A 26,438-nucleotide genomic window follows, 5' to 3' on the forward strand; every position below is an offset into this window, starting at 1 on the left:
CAGTTCTCAGGCACTAAACTCCATATGGCTTTATATTGGCAGGGGGAGGCTGTAGGGTAAAAGGCTGCTGGCCCAGGGAAGTGGCAGGACACTCCACTGCTGAGCAAGTGTAAGACTGTCCACACCAGCCAGCCCACACCAAGTGGGCACTGGGGCCAGGTGTCCAGGAACCTTGCTGAGCCTCAATTTCCTCATCTGAGTATTAAAGGGGTTGGATCAGGATGGCAATTCCAAAGTTTCCTGGGAACATAGTTTCTTTGGTAAATAAGCTCTCAGTGTTCACAAGGTACATTTAGCAAACCAGTTCAATTGTCTTTAACCTGATGTGGGTAAAGCCAATTAATGCTCTTTGCAATTGTTTCAGAAAAACATGGGTTGTAATGATTTGGGGAGGTTCTTTCTACTCTGACATTACATTTTACATTTGTTTGGGGTAGATGGACTTTAGATATCTGCAGGGGAAAAATGGCCTGAGGATGTGTGTTAAGGGGGAAATGATGATCGTTATCCATGTTGATTTTCATTGAACAAGCCCTTCTTTAAATTTTATAAGGTAGCTTCATCAGAAAATGAGTCCTATGTGCAATTTAGGACCATTAGGAGGGGGCATATGGTGTTCTAAGGGATTCCCTTCCAGCCTGAGAGTTGTTAAGCTCTCCAGCAGGCTCAATGCTAGGTTTGCAGCTTTCCCAAGCAGAGAGGAACCCAGGCCCGGCTTTCTATTGGGCTCTGTGAGTGGACAGTGGGAATTATCCAAAAGACTTACATATTTTTGTGAAGTGAGACAAGACCCTGTGAGGACTTGAGTTATTCAGTGGCTCAGATGCCAGGTGGTGTGATTGGTAACTGACTAGTAGTAGTAGTAGTAGTAGTAGACTAGTAGTGAGTAGACTCCACTGAGGCCATTGGAGGCAGTTTGGTAACTAGTAGGTACATTGGGCAAAGGAGCTCTGGGTCAGCAGGACCCAGGTAAGCAATTGCAACTCCCCAGGGCTCAGCTTTTTATCTATATGGGAAAGAGACTTAAAATGAAGGAATTTCCAGTATCTTTCTAGCTCCAAACTCATGTGATTTTTATCAGTAAAAGTGTTTCAACTGATATTAGGTCCAAATCTTCCACATCTTCACCATGTTATCTAACTTCTCAGGTTAACCTTTCCCAACAGTAAATGCTTTGAGAATATAAGTGGAGTTGAGTTGCATGTGAATTGGTATTACTGTGGCTAAGGCTACAGGGACGGCAGGGAATAAGTACCAGGAGGGACGTCGTCCATTGGATTGTAGCTGTTTTTTGGCCCAGCATGACAGAACACGCCCACTGGCATCTCATGTAATTTGGGATAAGGGGGTTTAAACTTCCCGTTCTGTGTTCTACCCACCCAGAAGGCGGTCAATGCTCTGCCATCCTCACCCCTATATAGAGAAGGAGGAGAGGAGTGCCTTAAAAGGTCTCTCTGGCCTTTTATTTTGAACATGCAGCTAGTTTGATGGGGCACTTGTAAGCAAAGAATTCTGAAGAGCAGGAAGAAGACTGCTTTCCCAGCTGTGGGTTAGCTCTGCACTCGGACCCCTGCAGATGTAAACTGTTGAGTGCTGCCCGATGGCTCCCAACTCTGGTTGGGTCATCCATTCCTGTAGTGTGAATTCCCTTTCTGCTCCTTTCTCTCAGGCAGTTCCCTCTTCCTGGTTACTCAGCAGCACCTTGGCAGTGGAGGAGGAGACAGGAGGGAGTTTAAGTCCTGATAATTTGGTCTTCAGCCAGTGTGATTAGTTGGAGCAACACTATTCTGGCTCTAACTTAGTGGGGGTGTGGTGTATGGGGAGGAGATGAGGTTCTGGGAGGGCTGCAATTGGACTTGTTTTCCTTCTGGGGAGGAGAGAGGATGTGGCTAAGGGACCCAGTCTTTGACAAGTCTCTTCCTCTGTTCTCTCCCCAGCCCCAGGATGAACACCTAAGCAACTTCTGCCGCCTGCTAGGGGTGGAGCACAACCAGATGGAGCACTGGCTGTGCCATCGCAAGCTGGTCACCACCTCAGAGACCTATGTCAAGACTATGTCCCTGCAGCAGGTCATCAATGCACGCAATGCCCTGGCCAAACACATCTACGCCCAGCTGTTTGGCTGGATTGTGGAGCACATCAACAAGGCCCTGCACACCTCCACCAAGCAGCACTCCTTCATCGGGGTCCTGGACATCTATGGGTAGGCCTGCCACCTGTCCCCCCAACATTTGCTCCACCTGATGGTCACCAGGATGGTCTTGCTGGTATTTAAGGGCCAGCAAGGGACTTGAGAACTTCCTGATCTCAACTAAGGGAGCTTAAAATACGTGGGAGCATTTTTGTCTGTCAAGATGAACAGTCACTACTGATGTGATACACACTAATCATCCTTGATCAATCACAAGGATGATTAGTGTGTATCGGGATAGAAGGCAGTCCCAAGGAAACAATGGGCCTCATCAAAACACTAGTAGCAGTCGGACACTGTGGCATATTCCTGTAATCCCAGTGGCTTGGGAGGCTGAGGCAGAAGGAGGATCGATAGTTCAAAGCCAGCCTCAGCAACCAGTGAGACCCTGTGTCTAAGTAAAACATAAAAATGGGTTGGAGATGTGGCTCAGTGGTTAAGTGCCCCTGGGTTCAGTCCCCAGTACAAACAGAACATTAGTAGCTCCCCTGTTCAGAAATGATACATCTATTTTTACTGCTGGTCAACTGTGGCCCAGAGAGGGACATGAGTGGCCCATCATCATTCTGTAAGTTAGGGTTTTGTGTGTTGGTCATGTTTTATTTCAATCTGCCATTCAGCCTCACTGAGTATGTCAACCAAAGTGATGATTTTAATGGTGTGATTTTGCCCAGTGCTGTTGGGTGATCATCCTGGCGGACTGACTACCTGGCTAATTGAAAGCACTGGTAATTACAATGCTTTATCCCAAGCGGGGCCAGGCAGCGCGAAGTTGTGGAAGGATTGCTTGAGGAGCCGTCGGGGGATTGACTTTCTGTGTCAGTGATGTCATCAAGTAACGGAACAACACTCCATAGATCAGTCCCCCTCTGGGCTTTAGTTTCTATAGCTTCCAATGAAGTTCTGAGGCACATTATCTGGGATTCTTTCCAGACTCATCTAGAATTCTTTGAAGTTGTGTGAATGGGGTTGCAACTCTCCTTGCACTTATCTTCTGACCAGCGTCCTGCTCTCTTTAAGCTAATAATAGATGAAATCCTCCTGGATCTGCAAATCCTAGAAGTCATGGCTTCTGTCTCAAAATAGAAGTCCAGACCCATAGAAGTGCAGCGTCGTCAGAACAGCGCTGCTCTAGCAAAGCACTGCTTAGTGGGCCGAAACTCGGCTGGGACGTGCCTGGTGGTGAGGTTGGAGTCTAGAATCCTCACTTAAGGCAGCTTTTATTTTCCCATGCAAAGATAGGCTCTCTCAATTACAGTTGATCTTGCTGTGGATCACTGGGGTTCTCATTTTGAACAATGCCACATGTATGGTGGGAGAAGAAAGAAACCTGATATTTGGCCTCGCAGAGTCCTTGGGAATGGGCTGCAGAGCTGTGTGCACTAGCTAAGTCGTGCAGGAGGTAGCAGAAGGAACTGTAGAATGGTCTACTTGAAGATTTGGACACTCAGTAGTTTGAAGGCCAGTGAGGGCACACTTGTTTGCCTAGTCAAGAAAAGCTTTACGCAGAAGGTGAAGTTTGAACTGGATCCTTGAAGGGAGGAGTCCTGGTAGAATGTGGGAAGTAGGGGAGGCACCTTTGGGAATGGGAGGGAGAAGCAAGGTGTGAAGAGGAACCTTGAGGCTGATGAGGGGCAAAGAGTGGAGAGGACCCTCAGGAGGGAGGTGGGAGCGTGCGTCCTCTCAGACCCTCCTGGGTTTCAGCAGAGTGACGGGCAGGCCCCTTCCCCTTCTGGCCAGTGGAGCACCTGCTTTTTGCTCAGTACTTCCAGTTGCACTTGGGAGAGCATGAAACGGCCTGCACAGTCATTACATTTCCCAAGACACCTTTAGTGTTACCTTCCCAAGGAAGACCTGAAGACACCCAGGTCTCAGCGTCTAACCAGATGCCCTTTATCTGCCTGTGCAAGAATCTTAATTTTATTGAAGCTTTGGTTCAGAAAGATTAGCCTGCAAACTCATTAATAGCCTGTAAAAATATTATGACCTTGATTGTAGTGATAGGTAAAATGTTGTGCCCGACTTCTTTTGTATTATGTGTTTTCTTAACAGTGCCTTGAATTTAAATAGACTATTGCTCCCTTCCCAGGAATTCCCAGTGACAGCCTGCCCAGTGGTAAGAAGCCTCTGGAAGTTAAGCTCCTTGGCCTGCTGAGTATGCATTTGTCAGCTGGGCTTATGCAAGCTAGGATTTTGTGCTTATTTTTGTTAAATTTTTACAATTGAATTTATTTTCCCTAAGCTCCCACGACTGCCCAAAGAGATTTAGAGACAGATTGCAGGGAGGGTTTGTGGTTTGAAAGGTACAGTTGTCAGTAGTTGGGGTAACAATCCAGAGGGCCCAGCCTCCTAGTTTTAGTGTCAGCTCCTGGACTGTGTGTCTCCCTCATACAGGAGCAGCCTGTGGGCTCCTTGGAGAGTATCCAACAGCTTCTCAGAGCAGGTCCCAACACAGGCCACATGCATGCAGCCCCTGATGAGCACTCCAGCGAACTTTTCTACACTTACTGTTTCCTTCCAGACATACTATGATGTTTTCCCTTTTATAAATCCTTGTCCTATCTCGGGAGCTTCCTTTTTTCTTTTTCTAACTGCATTATGAAATGATTCATTCTCCTCTTGGAGAAAAGTAATGGCTATGCATGGGTCTCCATGTCTCAGTGCTGAAGTTACACCCTACAGGCAGAAGAAAGAGTGAGATATGAGCTGGGTTAGGGTTAAGCCAGCTGTCTCCCTGGGCCACTGGATGCTGGGAAAGCCCCTCCAAGCTTTCCCTAAGTGCACGTGCACTCACTTCTCAGCAGCTTGGTCTGCCAGGAAGTTTTTGCATCCACATGGTTGGCTCCAGGCTCACTCTCCTGGTCAGAGGGCATGTGATGAATGACCAGGAAATTAAAACCACTTGGCCACAGACGCACAGGTGGATTGAGTCTAGACACACTGTTGATGTTCTCTCAGGTCAGTGACATCATTTTTTAATCTGGGAGATAATGAATATTTAGAAACTTGGAATAAAGCCATGAACTATCTACTGTCATTTCCCTGCTCCAGTTATGGTGTATGTACTGTCTTACTTTGGATTTGAGACACCTTCCAGAGTTCCACTGAATTTGTCTTGTTTTCTTTAATGTGATGATGACTTGCTACCGTACCCATTGCCCTGTGTACCCTCCTCCCTCCTATTTCGAGCTAATTCCAGTCGCTGGACTTTCCCAATACCTGTGGGAAATGATGCTCTCTAAGGAGCATCTCATCTTCCATGGCATCAGGAAACTCCAGCACTGTATTTATTTAATTCTTAGTGCTGGGCATGGAGCACAGGAGTGCTCTGCCACTGAGCTATACCCCCGGCTCTTTTTATTTTGAGGCAGTCTTGCTAGGTTGCTAAGCTGCCTCTGCAGGATGATGGTGAACCCTCTGCTCACAGGCCCTCCTGGGCCATCCAGACACCCAGCATCCTGGTGTAAGGACTGCTTGCCTTCATGATGTTCCTCTGTCCCAGCTCCAAAAGGGCAAAGCAAGCAATACCCAAAGCACTTCAGCAAACCCAAGTCAAGCTGTTCCCCTTAACGAAGGGTCTGTGCAGCTTGCCTTGGGGCATTTCTTTCTGGGCAGGGGATGGAGATTAATAGAGGAGAGCCTGGCAGCTTTTGGCTGGGGCTTGCTTTTCAGGTTGCATAAACTTGTTTGCCTCTATGGGCCTGATTAGTTGTAACCTTTTCTTTCTCTTGCCTTCTTGAGGCAATGAGAAATGCATGTCTGCGTTTTAGGGAGAACACACATCGGTCTTTGACTTCAGCCTTCAAAATGCCAAGGTAGTGGGGGCTTTGGCTAAGGCCAGCTGGTCTTGCTGAGAACAATTGCCTGGGAGACCTCTGGAGCAACGCAGGATGTGATAGATTCATGTGTCCTGCAGAGAAATAGTGAGAAGAGGTTGGGAGAAGGAAGCAGGGAAGTGTAGGCTCTAGGAATTGGGAAATGGATTTTGCTGTGACTTTATATCCTTCTCTGTCATGTGTTATTTTATCATGTACTTAGCAATGCAAAAGTAATATCCAACATTTTTTTTTTTTTGGATTGGGGATTGAACCCAGGGTCAATTAACCACTGAGTCATATTCCAAGCCTTTTGTTTTTTGAGACTGGTCTCCCCAAGTACTCAGGACCTCAGTAAGTTGCGGAGGCCTGGTGAACTCATGATCCTCCTGCCTCAGCCTCCCAAGTTGCTGGGATTACAGGTGTGAGCCATGATAACCACCCAGCTTATTTAGTGCTTTTTAATATTTTTTAAAATATAATTGTACACAAACATAAAATTTACTATATTAAACATTTTTTAATTGTATAGTTCACTACTATTAAGTTTATTCACATTGTTGGGGAAGTTCCCCATAATTTTTGTTTTACCCAACTAAAGCTCTGTACCCACAAAACAATTCATTTCACCCTTTCCCAGTCCTCTGGCAGCCATCATTCTCCTCTGTTTGACTATTTTGGATATTGCATGTGAGATTACCTTGTATTTTTCTTAGTGATTGATTTCACTTAGCACAGTGTCCTCCAGGTTCATCTGTGTTGTAGTATGTGACAGGCTTTATTTTTAAAGGCTGAATGATTTTCCATTTTTTGGTAACAGTTTGTGTATTCATTCTTTCACTGATGGACATTTGGATTGTTCACATCTCTAGGCTTTTGTAAATAATGCTGTAGGGAACCTGGGTATGCAAAAATCTCATCAGGGTCCTGATTTAATTCTGCTCGATGTGTACCTACAAGTTGGATTGCTGAGTTACATGGCAATTCTGCTTATACTAATTTGAGCCATTTCCATATTGTTTTCCATGATGATTCCACCATTTAACATACCCAACTATACAGAAGGATTTTACAATATCAGTTGAAAAGTCAACAATCCTCACCAGCACCAGTTATTTTCTGGATTTCTTTGCCTAGTAGTCACCCTAATGGGGTGAGGTAGTATGCAACGGTGGTTTGATTTGCCTTTTTTCTAGTGAGTAATGATGTTGTTATCTTGTACCTCTTGGCTGTTTGTATATCTACTATGAAGAACTATCTTCTCAAGTTATTTTGCCCATTTTCAAAATTAGGTGGTTCTTGTTGAGTATTATGAGTTTTCTGCATATTCTGGATATCAGCCTCTTACTGAAAAAAGACTTGCAAATATTTTCCATAGATTGACTAATGATGTATTGTAAGTAAATTGCTTAGATTCACTGGTCTTCATTTTGATGGAAGAAAATATTCTTTCTTTGGTTTGCATTGTTTTCTTGGTTCTACTGTCCAAAACAAAGTTATAGATAATTTTATAGTCCCAGGATTTTCTTTTTCAGGGTGGACATCATGGCTGATCCTAGTGTTATTTGAAACTATGGGATTCACCCAGGACACTCTCAGCCGTAGAGGGGAGCCTTAAAACTCAAAGTGCTCCAAAACGAGCTCAACCCTGAGTTTCTGAGGCAGCCAACCCTTTGGAATGTGGCCCTCCTTCATGCTTTTGAGGCTCAGATTAAGTTCCATTTTCTTGTCCATGCCGGCAACTCCTCCCACAACCTCGATGGCCCTTAAAAGCCTAAAGCAAGTAAAGTTTAGACTCTATCAAGAGGTTCTCATATGCTGGCTTCCTATCTTCCCAGTTGCTTTTCCAGCAAGAATCATGACTTGCTGTTCTTTGCAGGTCTCGGTTCTTGGAACAGTTGGCTGGGAGAGGATGACCAGAGCGTAGGCATTTTCCTCTCCCACTTCAGAGCTCCAGGCATGAAGAGGGGTCAAGAATTAAAAGCACGTGGCAAATGGGGCAGATGGAGGTCCTTGAGAAGACTAATTGTTCTTGGCCTTGGGTGTGAGTGGTCCCTTGAACTGTGTTCTTTCTGTCCCTTCTGGGGAGGGGACATATGGGCTCAGAAAGAAGTACATGGGTAGAATTTAAGTCCTCCTGTTTGAAGGTGCAACCAACAGCCCAAGTTTGAGGAAAGCGCGCTAATATCCTGCAAGGTCCCCTGTGAGGATTGTGAGCTTCTGGATGGAAAGGAACCTTGCAGGGATGTTTGGATCACCTCTTGGTCCCAGTACACCGAGGTCCAGGTTATAACGGCTAGTCTAGAGTCAATTTCCCTGTTTTTTCTGCATGTCTTTTATCCTTTGCTGGAAGTCCTCCCCTGTGAATCCTGTTGTGTTCCATGTGTTTACATTCTACCAAAGGCAAAATGCTAGGGAGTGCTCTTTGGAACCTGGATAGGCTGAGCTTTGAGACCCTAGTTCCTTTGCACTCTTCTGGGTCAGCTCTTCTGCCCCACCCGGAAGCTTCATGCTGTCTCACTGCTGTCTGCCCAAGTTCTGGAGCTGGGGATTCATGGAGGGGAATAATTAACTCCGGGTGGCTAGTCAACATCTTTACTGCACTTTGCAACAGTTACGGTGTCATTTTTAGAGGTATTTGTGGCCTTGGCTACACCCAAAATTGCAGTAGAATGAGAAGGAAATTGTTGACTTTTCAACTGATATTGTAAAGATAGGAAGAAATGAAAGCAGGGTGATCCTTGTCCCTCCAGCAGTGTAGATGCCACATCTTGGCCTTATTTTATGTTTTGAACTTCCCTTACCCACGGATTCTGGTCTATATATTCTCCACATTGATCTTACAAGGGAAATCCAATTTCTCTAGTATATAAATTTCCTTGTGACATTTTAATGCTGTGAACTATAAATTGGTCCATTGTGATTATTTTAAAAAGCCATCTGTGGATGGGAAGGATTACTCCAAATACAATTTCATGGCAGAGAGGAAGCTGCCCTGTCTCCCTCACTGGGGCTTTCTGAGCTCAGTCCTCTTAGTCGTGTTCCAAGCTCCCTGAGCCCCTCATCTATCTCTGGCCCTCCGGCACTGCAGCAATTACGCTAGATGGCAGAGGAATTGTTACCAGATAATATCTTAGAAATAGCAATATTATGAGCTAATTTCAGCCATCTCAAATTAATGAGAATGTTCTTCAAGGAGTACAACCAATGTAAACCTTAAAAAAAAAAAAAAAAAGGATTTAAATATTGTCCATTTATCTGTGGAGCTCAGGAGGAGCTCTGCCAGCGCGTCCCGTTGCCGCTATCGAGCCAATTGCTGGAGTGGCTTTTTTTTTTTATCATCTTTGGGTTTTATTAAATCTCCTTTGGTCTTGACTATCAATAGTATTTGTCTTTCTTGGGATGCTGGGGAGGAGGGAATGAGGTTCTAAATGACATAATTCAGTCTGTAGGACTATCCCGTGGGCTGGGAGGGCCGCACTCCAGGATAATGACTGAGCGACACGGCACTTTTCTGCCTGCTTTGGATCACACAGAGGTGGCCTCCTTCATCCTAGCATGGACTTGCATCTTTGATCTTGTTTTATTAACCTAGAATTATTTCTCCAACACAGGCATGGCCAAAGGCTGTGCTTTAATGCGGTTGTCTCCAAACAGTTGACTTCTTTGATCTTGAGATGATTTCCTGCTTATCCGTGTCTTAAACCTTAGTGGGGAGGTGGGCGTGGGAAGCCTAAAGCTTTGTAGGCACTGACCCAGGCCTGTTGGGTGATGCATCTATTTTTGGTGGTCCCTCTGTATAGACTGCCATCTCCCCGCCACCATCGTCACTAACCTCATCTGGGGAAGCATATGAGCATTTCTGTTTGAAAGTAGTACTTGGGGAAGACACTGTCTTAATATTGAGAGAGTTTGATATTGAGGAATGGGGAAGGGTGGAGACATAATGCCGTAGGCTGCATGGGCCTGTGCCTCAGGCCCCTATTTGTGGTATCACCACTGTTTGTCCCTCCCACAGTGTCTCAAAAACCTCCCCTTCTGGGAACTTTTCCTTGTCCTCAGCTCCTCTGTTAATATTATTTTTTTTTTTGAGGGGGATGGGGCATGCTAGGAATTGAACTCAGTTTTATGTCTGCTTTCCCTAAATTTTCCCACTATCAGTATTTTTCTAGTTATGGAAATAGCTGTCTGTTCTTGTTTCCCTAACTTATGGAGGTTCTCTGTAGTGCTGATGTCTCTAACGGTGGCCTCTGAGCCTTGGAGCAGAAATGGGAATTCAGTGCTGGCCTTAGGGTTGAACTGGCGTGGTGTAGATGGTGAGGTAATCTTGTTGAATTCCTGGTGAATTTTTATTTTTCCCCCGTAAACGGAGGTGTCTTTTTCCTTTGTATTTACCACTTTCTCTTCTGTAGGTTTGAAACTTTTGAGGTTAACAGCTTCGAGCAGTTTTGTATCAACTATGCCAATGAGAAACTCCAGCAGCAGTTCAACTTGGTAAGTGGGGTTCAATAGGAGGGGGCCAGGGCTGGGGATGGCAGAGGCCTGGCTGTCATCCTGGAGCAAAGCCCAAACCGCTTCTCTTCCATCTGAGTCCATGGGTCCCAGCAGTGCCCTGATCTCCTCTTGGTCTCCTGGAGGAGCCCCTAGCTTTCCAAAGTGGCTGTGCACTCCTGCAGGGTGGAGGTGACTTGGGAAGCTTTGACAGAGTTAATGATTGTCTCCTTAGCTTTGAATCCCACTCCTCTGATCCTGGGCTTCTAGGGTATTTAAGAAAATGCAGGCTAGATATGGGTGACTTCTTGTGATTGGTTGGGTAGCGACACAACAGATCAATTAACTATCCTACAGTAGGTGTCACATTTCATGACTGTGACTTGGTGCCCCAACCTTTTCTGGCAGTTACCCATTTTCTAGGAACCAGAACTCACCTGAGTGTTTAGGGGAGATTGATGTCAAGGTGTGTCTTCATTTCGCTCACCTTGACCTTTTACTTCTTGGCCTAGCATGTGTTCAAACTGGAGCAAGAAGAATACATGAAGGAGCAGATCCCTTGGACCTTGATTGACTTTTATGATAACCAACCTTGCATCGACCTCATAGAGGCTAAGTTGGGTATCTTGGACCTCTTGGATGAAGAATGTAAGGTAAAACTGATGTGCTGTCATCGACCTGGCGCAATTCTAGACTTGAAGCATGGGGCAGAGGACAGTTGTGGGGGATAAGGGAGCATGTGAGATCTTAACACCGTTCTGTAATGGGTAATTATCTGGTCTTACTGTTCTAGAAAAAGCATTGGTATCCATTTTGCATGTTAGAAGATAACACCCTGTGACTAGTGGGTGTCACCACCATGGTAAAAAGAGTAGGTGGTAGAGAATAGTGATGTGGTGGTATGGATTTGGTGCCTCAGATGTCCTAGATGCCAAGGGGGAAAAAAAACTCCAAATCTAGACAGGTGTGCCCAAAGAGTGAGGACATAAAAGCCAGGATGATCTTTAAGGTGTTCATGGCTTGTGAGTGATAGCTTTGCATGGTGTGGTATCAGGCGAGATCCTTAGATAGCTCCATGTGATTAAGTTAATCTGTCCAGTTTGTGTGTGGGGGGGGGAGAGTTGTCACCAGCAGGTAGAGCACCTGGCAGCCTTGGGAACAGAGTAAGGTGATCTGACTTGCCTGATTTCTTTGGCTTCTAGTTCCTGCTTTGAATCAATGGGGGTGGGATTTGATGATCTGGGTTTCTTCCAGTTTTGTGCTTGATTGATAAGGAGGTAAATGCATACTCCTCCTCCCAGTGATGAAAACTAATTGAACGATGTGGAAGCCACGTGGGGCTTGGAATGGGAAGAACGCCACTGCTTGGACTTTATGGTCCTCGACATCTTTACCAGGAAGGAAGGAGTGTGGCTCAGTAATTGGAGGAGGAGCTGACCTCCCAGAGGAGTGCTCCTCATTTTCTTGCCTTTGAAATTGAAAGATGAACAAAATGGTAGATGATGGTGTGAAGACATACTGACCCCTACAGCTAGCACATTCTTATCTGCTATAGTTTTCCAGCATCTCTCTAGAGATGTGGGCTCTATTGTCAGTGTCAGAGCAGGGATCATTTCTCAGTATGTCAGATGTTTGGGCTCACTCAACCTGAGAGTTGCAATTAAGGTAGAACAATTGTCCCTGGATTGAGTGGCACTGACTAAATGGCTGGAGTCACAGCTCAGGCCCTCCTGGCTCCCTCCTGCTGTGGATGCTCACTGACTTTCCTGATTCAGTGTCCCCTGCCAACAGCCCTCTTCCTCAGCTCGGCCAGGTGCATGCTCCCTTCCTCAGTCTCTCTGGAGATTCCTGTCAGTGACCATCTTCAACCCAAAGGCATCCCTGAGTCCTGTGTCCAGCCCAGGCCTCTGGGGGTACTGGGCTGAGGTAGCTCTTCAGCCTTGCTGTAGGCCAATTCCAGCTCTGGACTCTCCTCCCTTATGGTGAAGGTGAAAGTCGTGCACAACTGAGGGCACATGGGTAGGCAGTTACCCCTACACGGGTCAACCTGGTTCTGTGATGAAGAGTTTAATAAAGCAGGCCCCAGGGCAGGGCCTCCCCATTTACTTACAGCCTCTCACCAAAACCAGGGCTTCAGGATGGCCTGTTCTGCAACTTTAGCAGCTGCCTAAAGATTTACCCTGCCCCGACTGCAAGCTAGTGGGTTTGCTTTGGTTTATCCTTTGAAGATCTAATGGGAGTGTTAAACCAGGGCGGTGAGAACACTGTTCCCAATGCACAGGTGTAGTGTCAGATGGACAGAAACCTCAGACTGCTGTCCAAAGGTGGGACACAAGCCCCTGGAACGGCTGGAGCAGTGCTGGGCTGGAAACAGCGGCTTCTGGGAGTGGGGTGAGTAGGCAGTTGGTGGGAACAGCAGTGGTTCAGGAAAATAGGCCCTCAGTTCAGGCCGTGTACAGCACCCAGACCACTGCACTGCAGCACAGGATATGTCCAAAGGGCACCCACACCCTCCTGTCTTGTTTCCTTTCTGCATACATGCCACCTGGGGCATCATGTTGGGAAAGGAAAATAAGCCTGTATTTCAAATTCTTGCCACTGTTTTTCATCAAACACTAAAATGTTTTGCACAGCTACTAGATGTCTCATTGGGAGGGAAAAGCTCATGGGAGAGGAGGGAAGGGATCTTGGAAGAGTGATGGGATCATGTTGGGAGGCCCTAGGCTCCAGTGAGCAGGAGGACTAGGAAGTCTGCATGCAGGGCCAGCATTTGGAGTCTGGGTCCTATAGCAAGTGAGAGGAGTCTGGACCACAGTCCAAGAAGAGCAGAGTCGCAGCTGAACAGCATTAAGGGCAGGAATGGGGTGCCCGGCCCTGAGCTCTGCAGCCACTGTGATCTACCTGAGGCTGCTTGGACGGTTTGCAGAAGGCCTACATTTCCTCCTCATGGAGCTGGTGGGAGCTTGGAGTGTCAGGATGCTGGATAGAGTACTGTGGATGTGACACATTTAACCTCACTGGTGACCATGGTCACCGGTGTTGCTAGAGAGACGAGATGAACACCAAATAAAGGAATGAGACAAAAGCCCATGATGAGGGAACTTTTTGTACCAGATTTAATTGCTCTGGGAATTCTGGATGATGGAGAATAATCTGATGCAGCTTCTAGTAACAGGTGGCTTTAAAGCCAGCAGATGTTATTGTATTTGTCAAAACTCACACAGTTGAACCCTCTAGAAGCATTTTCCTATATGGAAACTGTACTGTATTAAGTGACTTTTAAAAGGCAATGGACCTGCTGGGCCCTTCTGGAAGTGCCATGGCTGTGAGCCTGAGCAGGTGAGGATTTCCCATGGAACTGGTCATCGCTTGGCTTCCCTCAGGACTGATCCTGTTTGAGAGTCACCTCAGACATGGCCCTTTCTTCCTCCTAAGATTCTCTGCAGAATGAGAATGAGTTCTCTGATCCCTGGGTGACAGCACTAAGCCAAGTGAGGGTTGGACTGGTGGTGTGAAGCCACCCGCGTAAAAAGTCACTCTGGAGGACATGAGCAGGGGCCAGGCCTGAGCTGGGGCTTCAGTGGATACGAGCTGGCTGCAGACTTAAAGGGGCAGCTCACAGGGTTCTCCCCAGGCCTGTGACATGTGCCAGGACCTGCAGGGAGGCATGGGGACCAGAACATGAAGGCACTTAGGTTCCTTCACCAGGAAAAAACCCAGTGTCTTCAGCTCAGCCACGAGACCTTGAGCAAGTCACAAACCACAGCTGTCCCTCAGTTGTCCAAGAGGAGGCAGAAAGGGGATGTGTGCTCCCAGGAAATGCTCATTTCCAGGCTGCTGTGAGCACAACTCACCTGCACCAATGGGATGCACTTTAAGGCTGCCTCGAGGTCCTCTCCTAAACGGATTCAGGCTTGGTGTTTCCTGCCCTCCAGTGTCCTGTCCATTGTCTCCTTCCTCTATGGGGGACAAGCTAGTGTGTGCTGTTAGGATATGAGAGTTTAGTGCTTGCTTCCTCACGGGTGTCATATTTGCATTGTTGCAGGAATTTTCTGGAAATGCCTTAAGCTCTGGGAGCAAAAGTAAAAGTGATGAGTAAAAGTATATATTGCTGCCGCAGGCCAGAGAGGTGTGTGTTGGGGGGTGTCCCCAAAAGTAGATCCAATAGGGGAGGCAGGCTCTTCCCTCTCTGCCCTGTGAGACTAGGATTCTTCCATTTCACAGAGCCCATCCCAGCCCAAAGAAGCTATCTTACCATTTTTATGACTCCACAGTGACATCAGGCTAAAGACAGTGGGGCCCCTGCACTGCCCTCTGTTTGCTCATCCAGGGACAGCTTGCTGTCAAGGGCATTTATTCCATCCAGATCAAGGGTTCAGGGTTTCTTCAATGGCCCCAAAGCTCCCCTAAGTGAAGATGGAGGAGGAGCCTGGGGCAAGGAGGCAGAAGATGTGAACTTCCTGGGAGGTGAGGGCTTTGAGGAACTTGGCAGTAAAAAAGCCAACTCCAGTGTCTTGGAATGAGCCGTCCCAAGGGATTTGTCAGAGCAGAGGCCAACCTTCAGTAATTGAAGGTGAGGATGTGAAGATGGAGGCTTTGACCTCCTTCCTAGAGGCCTGGCTGTGAGGAGCTGGAGGCAGAGGTGGGTGGGATGCTGGCCTGCAGGGCAGGAGGGTGGGGAAGCTGTGGACACAGATGTGCTTCTGGATGTTTGAGCAGGAGATTGTGATTTCCTGCTTGACAACCTCCATTTCCCCGTGAAGAAGGAAATGGGGAATGTGCCTAGAGGAGGTAGGTCAGAAACTGCGGAGGATGGAAAAAGCAGGCATGCGAATATCTGAGTGCACAGGTGTTTGCTGAGGTCAAGGGCTGTAAATGAGATTGGGGGGTCATCAAGGTCATCTCCCTGCTTGGATGTGGGAGCAGCATCTTAATCCCCAGAAGTGAGTCTTGGAGTGAAGCCTAGTCCTAGTTTCTGGCAGCAGTGTTGGTAAAGAGAGGGTGAGTTGATGTGTGGCTTGTTCCAGCCTCGGGGTGAGGAGATGGAGTTGAGGGATGCTTGAGCACTCTGCATTTGGTGCTCTGCGGAGCACGGGGTGGGGTGTGGCATTGGAAGGCTGCCTGCAGGGTGCAGAGACGGGAGTCACCTCCTCAGAGAGCTATTAGTACTGCAGAGTCCTGGACCCAGATGGGCTTCTGTGATGGCCAGGAGGGAGCAGAGATGCTTCTCAAAGAGCCTGAGGATCCGGAGGTCCTGTGACGCAGATGAGAGGTCAGCAGGAGTAGGAGGTGCCAGGAAATTAGATGTATGGGATGGGATGAGAAAGTGGTGGGGGAGGCAGTCATTGGTGGCAGAGGCCCAGGAGGACAGGGATAAGAAACAGATGGGTAATGGGCCGTGAGGTCCTTAGCACTCATCTGCTATCTGTTGGGGAAGGTGGTGGCTCCAGGTGATATGATAGAATAGTTTCTGCTCAAGGTTCTATTGTGGGGGGTGGGGGCAATGGTCCTTGGCCATAGGATATGGTCAAATGCTACTGGTGGAAGAAGAGTTTAGGGAACCCAAGGGCTTTCATCCCCAACCCTTTTTTTTTGTTTTAATAGCAAAGGGTAAACTTGGTTTGTTTTGTAAACGGCCCTGTTGAGAGATAACTCATATCATGCCACACAGTTTATCCATGTAAAGTGTATAGTCCAGTGGTTTTTGGTGCATTCACAGAGCTGAGCAACCATCACTTCCACAGTCAATGTCAGGATATCTTCATTACCCCAGAAAGAAACCATTAGCAGCCATTGCCCACACTTCCAGCTATCTCCTTGAATTTGCCTGTTTGGGGTATTTCATATAAATGGGACCTTCGCTTTTGTGTGTGTGTGTGTGTGTGTGTGTGTGTGTGTGTGTGTGTGTGTGTTTGTGTGCGCGTGCGCTCGCATGCCTGCTCTTGGGATTAAACCCAGGGCCTTGTGCATGTGAGTCGAGCACTCTACCAACTGAGCTATATCCCCAGCCACCTTCACTTTTTGATGTGGCCAGCACCGTACTGGCAGAGTTTAGACCTGAGGACAGCTTCTTGACACTTTGAGTGTCAAGAAGCTCGTATGAGGTCGTATGCAGATTTCTTTCTAAATGACTTGATGCAGCTGCAAAGTCCAGAGCTTCTGATAGCCATAATCCACACTGGTCAAAATGCAAGATTCTCTTTTTCCTAAGGCTGATTAAAATCTACTTTCATGGAAAGAATCCTGGAGACTAGTTCCACCTTCCACTCAAACCTGCCTTCATGACTGCCTTGAACTCTATTGTCAGGCTGAAAAGCATAGTGGCAAAAAACACGTGCCCCACAGCCAGCCCATCCTGGCTTGGGACTTCTCCTCAGCCGAGTGACCTTTGGCTAATTACTTAACCTCTCAGCCTCAGTTTATCCCTAAAGCATGTGTATATATAATGTAAGGATTCAATGCATTAATGAATCCAAAATGTGTAGCAAGCTTCATGACAAATAATACTGGCCAAGGCCCAAAGCACTTATCTAAGAATCTTAATTGTTTTGAATTTTTGCTGGTTCCTATTTTTAGTTGAAGGTGGCTATGGAATGAAAGTTGGGATATATGTATACACATGACCTTGACTGTTGGTCTTCTCTGCTTATCAATTCATGCCAGTCTGAATTAGTGATTATGTAGGATCGATTGTAGAGTCTTCTCATGGAAGTTCAATTTTTTTTAAGGTGATTGTTGCTAAAAGATTTCAGTGTTGGCTTAGGTGGAGCTTCTGCTCATGGTCTGCTTTCTCCAGTCTCTCACTCTCTGGCCTGTTTGGTCCTGACAGTCCCACCAGGCTGACCCTTCCTTTCCCCACACCTGGTGGTTCTAAACACAGAACACTTGGAGACAAATATAAAATAGTGTACATATAGAAAATGCTGAATTAAATATATTTTATTGTTTGCCCAACACAATTAATAGCCTCTTTCAAGAAAGCATTTTCTTTCCTTGAATTCCCAATGGCACGTAGCACTGGGGATTCAAGACTAGTTGCACCACGTTGAATCTTGAGAAAAATGTTTGCTTACAAAGGATTAAAGAAGTTTGTTCCCAAGTACGTAAGCATTTTCCTTAGGACACAAATTTTATTAGCAAAGACCTTTTTAAATGGTTGCTACAAGGGTCACCTTCAAACTCTGTCTGATCCAAATGTGCAATCTAAACTAACGAAGGGCAAATCAGTTAACCCATAACTGAGAGCTGCACCAGTTCTGGACATGGGTGTCGAGGATGACAGGAGGGAGGCCCTTCCCACTGGATAAATCGCTGTCATCTTTGACAATTTGAATGGTGGTTATGGTGTTGTTTTTTATGTTTTCAATGAAGCAAGATGCTTGTTTACTTTTGAAGCTATCCATACAGATTTTAAGAGGGGCTGCCCTTCAGAATCCTTAATGTAGGGAAACCTCCAAGTCTGAATTAATATTTGTGAGGAGGCAGAGATTGTCCCAAGAAGTTCAAGCACTAGGCACTTGGCAGGAGTAGAACCCAGATGTGGCTCATGTAATGACAATATCCAGAAACCAATTAGATGATGTGTGTTAGAGCTCAATTGTGAGGAATTCCAAAGAAGAGAGATGCGAAGTCAGGATAGAGCAATGGGCTGAGTCTGGAAGCTGGTACTTGGATGGGCTTAGGAGTAGGGTCCCCCGCGTGACCTGGAGGACAGGGGCATGTTCATGACACTGCAGGAAGAGGCATCTTCTGGTGGCTTCATAGTGACTGTGCCTCTATCCTCAGCCTCTTTGTACTTCCTGCTTCAGCCAAACTGCAAGTCCTTTGAGGCTCAGCATGCTTCCACGGCCAGCCCCACATGCTGGGTTAAGGGTCTCCTCAACGCCCATGGTAGAGTTATTCTTTCCACGGTCCAGTGAAGGTCCCGGTTTGAGGGCTGAATCCACTTCACAGAGCCAAAGTGCTGACAGACTGTCCCTCTGCAGTGGCTCTTTGCTTTCCTTTTCACAAAGACCTCTGGTCTGTGCTGTGGCTCTGCAGGTCCCCAAAGGAACTGACCAGAACTGGGCGCAGAAGCTCTACGACCGGCACTCCAGCAGCCAGCACTTCCAGAAGCCCCGCATGTCCAACACGGCCTTCATTGTGGTCCACTTCGCAGATAAGGTGGCTATCCTCTTTGCCAGCTTTGTACTCCCTTATCCCCACTTTAGGCAGAGTGGGGTTTTGGGGCTAAGAGAGCTGTCCTTTGTGAAAGTTGGGATATATGTATACTCATGACCTTGACTGTTGGTCTTCTCTGTTTATCAATTCATGCCAGTCTGAATTAGTGATTATGTAGGATCACCAAGTGGCCCAAGGTGTCAGGTTGGTTCCCGGGCACCCTTCCTTCCCCACCCTGCCCCATCTCTGATATGCAGACTGCTGAGACATGGCTCAAGCTCATGGGCTGTGGCAGTTGCTGGTCAGTTGTATCATCAGTGCTACTGAGAGCCGAACTGGGAAGAGTGCAGCATGCAGAGCAGTTAAGATCCCTCCATCCCAGAGCTTGAGAGGAAAAGAGGCTTGAAAACAGAAGGGTAGCATGTGGTTTGCCTTCTTACATGGGACAGGGCTCCTCTCCTAGTGAAGGATGTGGACACAGAACTTTTCTAAATGGGTTGCTTAATTCTCAGGTTGTCTATCACCTAGCATCTTGTTAAAATGCACATGGCTCAGTCCACTGCGTGGCTGGGAAACTGCATTCAGAGCCCTGAAGAGGCCTTCTGTTATTGGGATTGCCGTTTAAGAAAATATTTTCTTGCACAAAATGAGTACTGGCTTCACTCTGTAAATCCTGATGGCTTATGGGATTTGCATTTTAAACAGGAACTTGTGTGGATTTCCCAGCTACCCACAGCTCTTTTTAGAACATGCTATGTGGATGAGATGAAAGTACTCCCGAAACTGGTGGGGGCCTGGTCAGACTGAAGCCCTGATGCTTGTTTCTCCTTGCCTTGCGGCCCAGGTGGAGTACCTCTCAGATGGTTTTCTGGAGAAAAACAGGGACACAGTGTATGAAGAGCAGATCAACATCCTGAAGGCCAGCAAGGTAAAGAGCATTGGGTATGGGGCCAAAGGTAGCCCAGTAGTAGAGCACTTGGATAGCATGCACAGGGTGCTGGGTTGATCCCCTGCACTGAAGAGAATGGGGAACAGAACAAGGCTGTCCATGGCCGGATCTGGGATGGGTGGCTGGTGTCAGCCCCCTGTGGAATACAGGAAGGCAGCGATGTTGGGTCAGGTGAAGGGGCTTATTGGTTATTTCAGTTGGAAGACATTTGACGATGGCCTAGTGGAGGGAAGAAAGCAGGGTGTGTAGGGGTAGGGCAGAGCCCAGAGGAAGAAACCTGCTGAGGGAAGGACATGGGAAGGTGCAGGGAAGATGGCAGTGAGGGACAATGGTGAGTCTAATGGTGAAAACTTTACTGTCTTCCATCTCCTATCTGCAGATGTGAGATTATCTACACTCCTTCACGTCCCTCTATTTGGGTATTCCATTTTTGTCCAGTAGTCTGCAGAACTCTCTAGGCAAAAACTTAATGGAATATGAGCTGAGACTTAAGATATTTAAATCTACTACTTCAGACTTTGTTATCTCCAGGATTTTAGCTGTTTGCCTGTCATTACAGAGCAAGGAAAGAATAGATGCTGTGTGCATTCTATGGGTAGAGGAAATAAAGTCCTCGTTCACTTGCACACTGCTCACCCACACACATCTGTTATGCACCTGCCCATGAAGTATTGCCCTAAACTCACCTGCTCATTCAAAGGCAAGCACAGAAGATTCTGCCTTCCAGGTGTTACATTCCCATGGACTGCGAGTGGGCAGATAGGTCGATGCACACAGGTGACTTGAAGGGAGAGGGGCATGGAAAGGAGCTGCATCCAGGAGAGGCCTGTGAACAAGCATTCTAAAGGCCAACACGGGGACAGATGCTGCTGGGGCTTCAGCCCTTCAGAAGAAACCAAGGGAAGGGAAGGACTTTGCAGGATTTAGGAGGCTTTCTCCCAGACGATGTGGCAGTGAACTCACTGCAGGGTCTGATAACACAGTAAAAGTGACAGATTAATTTCTCTTTGTGATAAGCTTTAGATGAAGGCAATAGGGTGAGATGATAGAATGGGGAAAATACACAAATATACAGAGCAGAATGGACCCAAGGATATAAGGCCAAATAAACCCTGTTGTGTCATGTGGCCCCTGAGGTGGGGAGAGGAGGGAGGGAGGGAGGATTTGAGTCAGTAGCAGCATGTGGACTTGCCCTGCCCATCCTCATCTCTGGATATCTCCAACAGTAGGGAACAGTCATGAGCCCCTGGCTTTGTGTAGATGTGAATATTATTTTGGAGTTCAGCTCTACATTAACCTGTCAGTTCCCCCAACTTTCTAAATCTCCAGTCCAAGGTGGTTTGTAGGAGTTTTTCCATCTTTCCCAAGGTTCGGGGTGGGGGCAGTGTGGGAGAGGAGCCTCAGGCCACAGAGAAGGGAGAAGCGAATGGTGTGAGCACTGGAGACTCTTCCCTGTCCCATGTGTCCTAGAGTGCCAAGAGACCCATGGCTTCCTGTGAGTCTGACAGTGGCCCTCAGTCCCGGGACATTTGCTATCTTGACTTGAGTTTCTCTTTTCAAGGAGAAGCAGAAACGAGGGGAAAGGGAAAGAGCTTTGGTAGTTCTTAAGCAGTTTGTCTCCAATACTACCACTGTGTTGTGGGTTTTGAGTGGTTCTCAGCAATTCCAGAACCTAAAAATGAGCATTTCTGATAAAACTCTCGCCAGCAGATCCCCTTGTATTAGTAACTGAGCTCTTTCCCCTTTATTCAACAGCTTCTCTGAACATTTGGTATTTTCTGGTAACTAAGTATATATAGTCAGCCTCATGGATCTTAATCTAGTGAAGATACTACACACATATGGAAGTCTAAAAGATGCTCATTGTCATGATATACAAGTTGTACCACTGTGAAGGTCAAGAAGGAGGTGCTGTGGGAAAGGAAAGGCGTCTGCTGGGGGCCAAGACCACCCTGAGGTTCAGTAGTTGGCTACTAGGACTCGGAGCTCGGCCTGCAGTTGTACTTGCCGTGATGTGAGTGGTGACGGCGAGAGGACAACTGCATGGAGTGAGCAGGCACAGGGTGGCAAGAGTCTTCCCTTGGTGGAGTCGCAGAAGATGTGCTGAGCTCCCCCAAGAAGCAAGTGTGCTACTTGTGAAACCTTACCAGGAAATGTTGCCCAAGCCTAGGTGTCCAGGGCTTGAGGTCACTTATGTGGGCCACCTTTGCCTTGCAGGAACCAAAATTCTAGAATCCCAGGAGGAAAACAAGTATTCAACATTAACCAAAATGCTGGTATAATTGGTGCAGGCCCAGTGAGCCAGTCTTATCAGGAATGCTGAAGTCCAAGTTCCCAAACACGAGAAGGCTTGACCTTGTAAACAGGCCTTCTAAGGAAAGCCCAGACCGTAATATTGGCTCTTTACAGAGGCATCGCTTTAGATTGGGGATATTTATTAGAAATGAAATGTGGACTCATAAAAATTCAGATACTACATAGATAAAAGTCCCCCCTTCCCACTCCTTGTCACATCTTCTGATGAATTCCTATTCTGCATGTGTGAGCACGTTGGTATGTCTTTAAGACTGAAATAATCGCTATGCATACCTTGTCTTCTGATTTTTTTTTCACTCATTATTTTATCTTGGCCATCTTTCCACATGAGTGCACATCTTCTACTTTTCCTATTTTTAAAAAAACTGCTGGCACTTTGCTTTTCAAAAATAGTGGCAGTGAATGCCCTTTATGCGTCTCTCTGCTTACTTGTACAATTATGTCTATTGGCTAAAATTTGAGGAGTGGAACTCATGGTTCAAAGGGCATACACACCAGAAGTCTGTAGATACTGCCGTGTTAGAGGGCACGGTAGGTCTCTGCTCCCCTCTTGGAACTACCTTCTTCCCGATCCACCCACCATAGCTCTAGCTTTCCCTCACCAGCTCATACTTGTAAAGATCCAGTGCCCTGTTGCCTCCCCACAGCTCCCTGAGATCCAGTGACAGTGGCCAGCAGCATTCAGGTCACCAGGCAGGGCTGTGGGCAGCCAGAACCCTTCCAGCCCATCTTCAACATCACCAAGGACAGAAGGCAAAGACTGACACTGGGTCACCATGAGCCAGTCCACAGGTGGGCTGCAAACCCGAGAGGGACTCCACGTGTGCTTTCAGTTGGTTGGACAGATGGCGAGTCTGACAGCATCTATCATTTTAGCCTTTTTACAAATCCTGGTTTACCTAGCCTCTGCCGTTCTTGTTAAAGTTTCACCGTGTTCACAGCAGTCCCCCAAGACACGTTTCTGTGTGTTACGGCATTGTTCTAGGTCTTTATTCTCCTATGTCACTGATTTGAAATGGAACACCAGGTGGCTTCTGGTTTTGTTGTACTCATTCTCATCTCTGCAAGCGCAGCTCGGTCTCAAATCCTTGTGTAAATTCAGTTGAACTTGAAGTACTTTTATTTTATAGGAGACGCCTGGTCTTTTCCCTTTGTGAGGCATCCCTGATAGGAAACCATCCACTTGTCGTGAATAATTAAGCAGTATGAGAGGGCAGACTCCCACCTGCCTGGGAGCCCTAGGGATGCTTAAGGAACTCCCACCAAGAGCAGAGAAATAAGCTCGTGTTAATGAGAGTGTAATTGGGAAAGCCAGTTACACTGCCTAAGAGGTTATAATGTGGCTAATTGCTTTCTCAGCTATCACAGAGCTATAAATAGTCTTAAGAAATGCCTCTTTAAGACACGACTTCAAGTTATTAACAGATTCATTTGTTCTAAACACTACAAAGAATGGCAGCTTCTCCCCTCATTTTTATTATAAAAAGGAATGTTTCATTAACCTGTTGGGTGAGGGAGGAAAGTCCCAAAAGGGAAATAGTTTTTCTCTGAGGACAACAAGCAGTGGATCATGTGTTTGTGCCAGTGAGAGCTGAGCTGGGCGGGCAGGTCTGACGTCACTTCTCTGCTCCATGCTTGCAGTAGGGTTCTCAAGAACTGTATAGACCGGAGCCATTCTTGGCTCAAAGGACTTACCCTGAGCAGAGACAACCCCTGAGGTATAGGAGTCATGGTAGAGTAGCTCAGGCAAGCCCCAATCTCCCTTCCCATCTCCTTTCTGCCTTGTATGGTTTGACCACAGCTCTCAAGGGGAGGTCACGTGTACGACTGTTGCTTTCCATTCTAACATGTTCTTAAAGGCTACATATGTGCCATTTGGAGCAAACATTTGCCTTTTTAACATTTTAATTTTTAAAAAATCGGCTTAATTGAGATAGTCAACATTACAAAAGCTTGTTCTTAAAGGTACTTGGAGTGCTGCTTATATGTGCTGGTATTTGAAAAGTTTCTAGAAATACACAGAACAATGAGGCCTCTGGGTAAGAAAACTTCCAGGTGATGGAACAGTGTCACCATCCTCTTTCCTTGGAGGGAAAGTACATGTTACTTCTTCCAGAAAGTAAAGTGCCCAGTCTTTGTCTCAAAACCATTTTAGGGACTGAGGATATGGCTCAGCAATATTTGAATTCTTGCCTAGCATGCATGAGGCCCTAGGTTATATCCCCAGAATCTCCCTGCTCCCCACCCCCGTCCAAAAAAAAAAAAAAACTGGGTTAACACCCATTAAAACATAGTGTTCCTTATCTAAATTTCGGAGATTCCCCACAGGGTTGCATTTAATTGTATAAAAGAGTTAATTGAAAAGAAAACCTATTTTTTATTGTCTACAGCAATAGTATTTAAAGATAAGATTCTAGGCAAGATATCGCCATCAAACTATTTTCCTAGTGTCTTATTTTAGCTTCATGTGTCTGTTACAAAGGATAGCTCTTTTGTACTCTTATAAACACAAGTGAATAGGTGTGATTTCCAAGGTAACAGCTTCACAGGGCACTGTAATTGATGTTTTCTTAAACTGTCAAATGGTCTTTAGCAAGTGTTTTGTGCCTCTCTTAATCCTTCTCAGTTTTGCCTCAGGTTTTGAAAATCTCTATATAGGTTTCAATATTATAGAATTCCAAAGTCAGTACTTGTGGACATGTCTCAAATATGTGACAAACACAACTAGGGAAGTGCTTAGCTGGTGTGTTATGTGTGACTTTTTCAGTTAGAAGACAATGACTTTAGAAGGGCCCAGGTATACACCATTACCCACTGAGTTGAAGGATTCCCTGTTCCTGGTCAGCTGGCTTACAAACAGGTTTCTCAGTAACTCTTAATAATATTTAACAGCCTAACTGGAGTTAGTAAGTTGAAGAAAAAATTTCTCCCCTTCACCCAGCAGTGTGGGGTTTTATTGTACTATGAATCCTTTATCAAGCACCTAATTTGCAGTCTGAGCTCAGGTTTGTTTATAGTCTGGGCACTCGTAGAGGAAGAGGTCCTTCTGCCCCAGCCCTTTTGGAGGGTTGGGTGAGTAGGGTAGGTACTTGATGCTTTTGGCCCGAGTCTGCCCCTTCCAACCCAGGGTTGTACAAGTTACCTCAATCTTTCAGTCACCTGGTCAACCTAGAATCTACCTTTAGTCACTAAGTCTATACAACAAATCCTGAGTACAATATGTACTCTATATCTCCTCCCCCAAAGTTAATGTTCCCAAACTCACCTATGTGTTCCAAGTGCAGAACTCAAATTTTCCAGACTTGGTGTAGGTCATGTTTATACCCAATGATGCACAGATGCCAGCTTAGGTGACAGTCTGACTTGGATAGTCTTCCAATTCTCTTAAATCATATAGCCCTGGTTTCATGTATAAAATAAAAAAGGTAAGATGGCTTTTCTGAAGCAAGAGAGGCTGAAATTTTGAGATAATTTCATTGGCAAGTCTGATTTCAAAGTTCCTCATGCAATTTTGATACATGTTTCTGACCTTAGGACTTCACAGATTTTTTTGTACAATAAGTACTCTTAGACTGGGGATATAGCTCAGTTGGTAGAGTGCTTGCCTCACAGGCCCTGGGTTCAATCCCCAGAACCAACAAAAAACAAACTATTGATGACTTCTGTAAATTAGACCCCTTTACCCATTATAATTGTGCAGATTGGTAATTTCAGCTCCTGTTCTGAGCATCTTAGAGTATGGATTAGATTAATTGAATCAGCCAGTGTTTGGTTATTTGCCTGAAAAACTTAACCACAGGATGTCTTTGAAGTGTGGTTTGAAGGTGCAGTTAGCCCCCATTCCCCGCATCGTTTCCTTGTGGAGGTTTTGCTACACCAATCCAACCTTACCTGTGCTTGGGTGCTCTGGTACCAGTCCTGGGAGCCCTCTGGGCTGATGTCTTGTCCTCCTCTCTGATCCCTTCCGTCGCCGTGTTCTCAGTTAACTCATGCTGTGGTGGCTTTCTGCCATAGATGGTAAGGACTGACAAGTTTTAACGCGGGGGGTCCTGGATGAGGTTTGCATTCACGGCAAACTCTGGCTGCTTGTAGAGTATGTCTGGATGTGGGTGTGATTCCTGACCCAGGGGAAAGCTCAGTAGTGCTGAACCAGGGCAGCAGCATTCTGATTGATGCAGGAGGACTGCTGACACTTAACATCCAACAGAGCCTGGTACTCAGTTGAGACAGGAGGTAGGGTGAGAGCAGATCCCCAAGCTAGATTTCATAAGGCTGCGTGTGAGGGTAGTTTGTGCCTTGTTGAACTGAAATACACAGAGGAAGGAAGATGCTCAGCAGACAGTTGGAAATATCCATCATGGTAATGAAAAGATCCAGACTAGGGCCTGGCATGATGGTGCACACCTGTAGTCCAAGTGGCTTGGGAGACTGAGGCAGGAGAATCAAAGCCAGCTTCAGCAACTTAGTGAGGCCTTGTCTCATTAAAAAACAAAATGGGCTCCCCAATGGCTTGGTG

The 26,438-nt window shown here is 46.4% G+C and overlaps 1 protein-coding gene across 7 annotated transcripts in view; it reads left to right on the forward strand.

The window, feature by feature from the left end:
• Myo5b (myosin VB) overlaps nt 1-26,438 on the forward strand; it is a 301,342-nt gene that overhangs the window by 183,384 nt on the left and 91,520 nt on the right. For all 7 annotated transcript variants that reach the window (XM_078030049.1, XM_078030050.1, XM_078030051.1 and 4 more), the window contains 5 exons: nt 1,938-2,203; nt 10,419-10,500; nt 11,010-11,150; nt 18,538-18,660; nt 19,502-19,585. In XM_078030049.1, the coding sequence (XP_077886175.1) occupies nt 1,938-2,203; nt 10,419-10,500; nt 11,010-11,150; nt 18,538-18,660; nt 19,502-19,585 (696 nt within the window). The remainder of the gene's footprint in view (nt 1-1,937; nt 2,204-10,418; nt 10,501-11,009; nt 11,151-18,537; nt 18,661-19,501; nt 19,586-26,438) is intronic.

Source organism: Ictidomys tridecemlineatus, chromosome 13 (assembly GCF_052094955.1).
Source record: "Ictidomys tridecemlineatus isolate mIctTri1 chromosome 13, mIctTri1.hap1, whole genome shotgun sequence".
NCBI lineage: Eukaryota > Metazoa > Chordata > Mammalia > Rodentia > Sciuridae > Ictidomys > Ictidomys tridecemlineatus.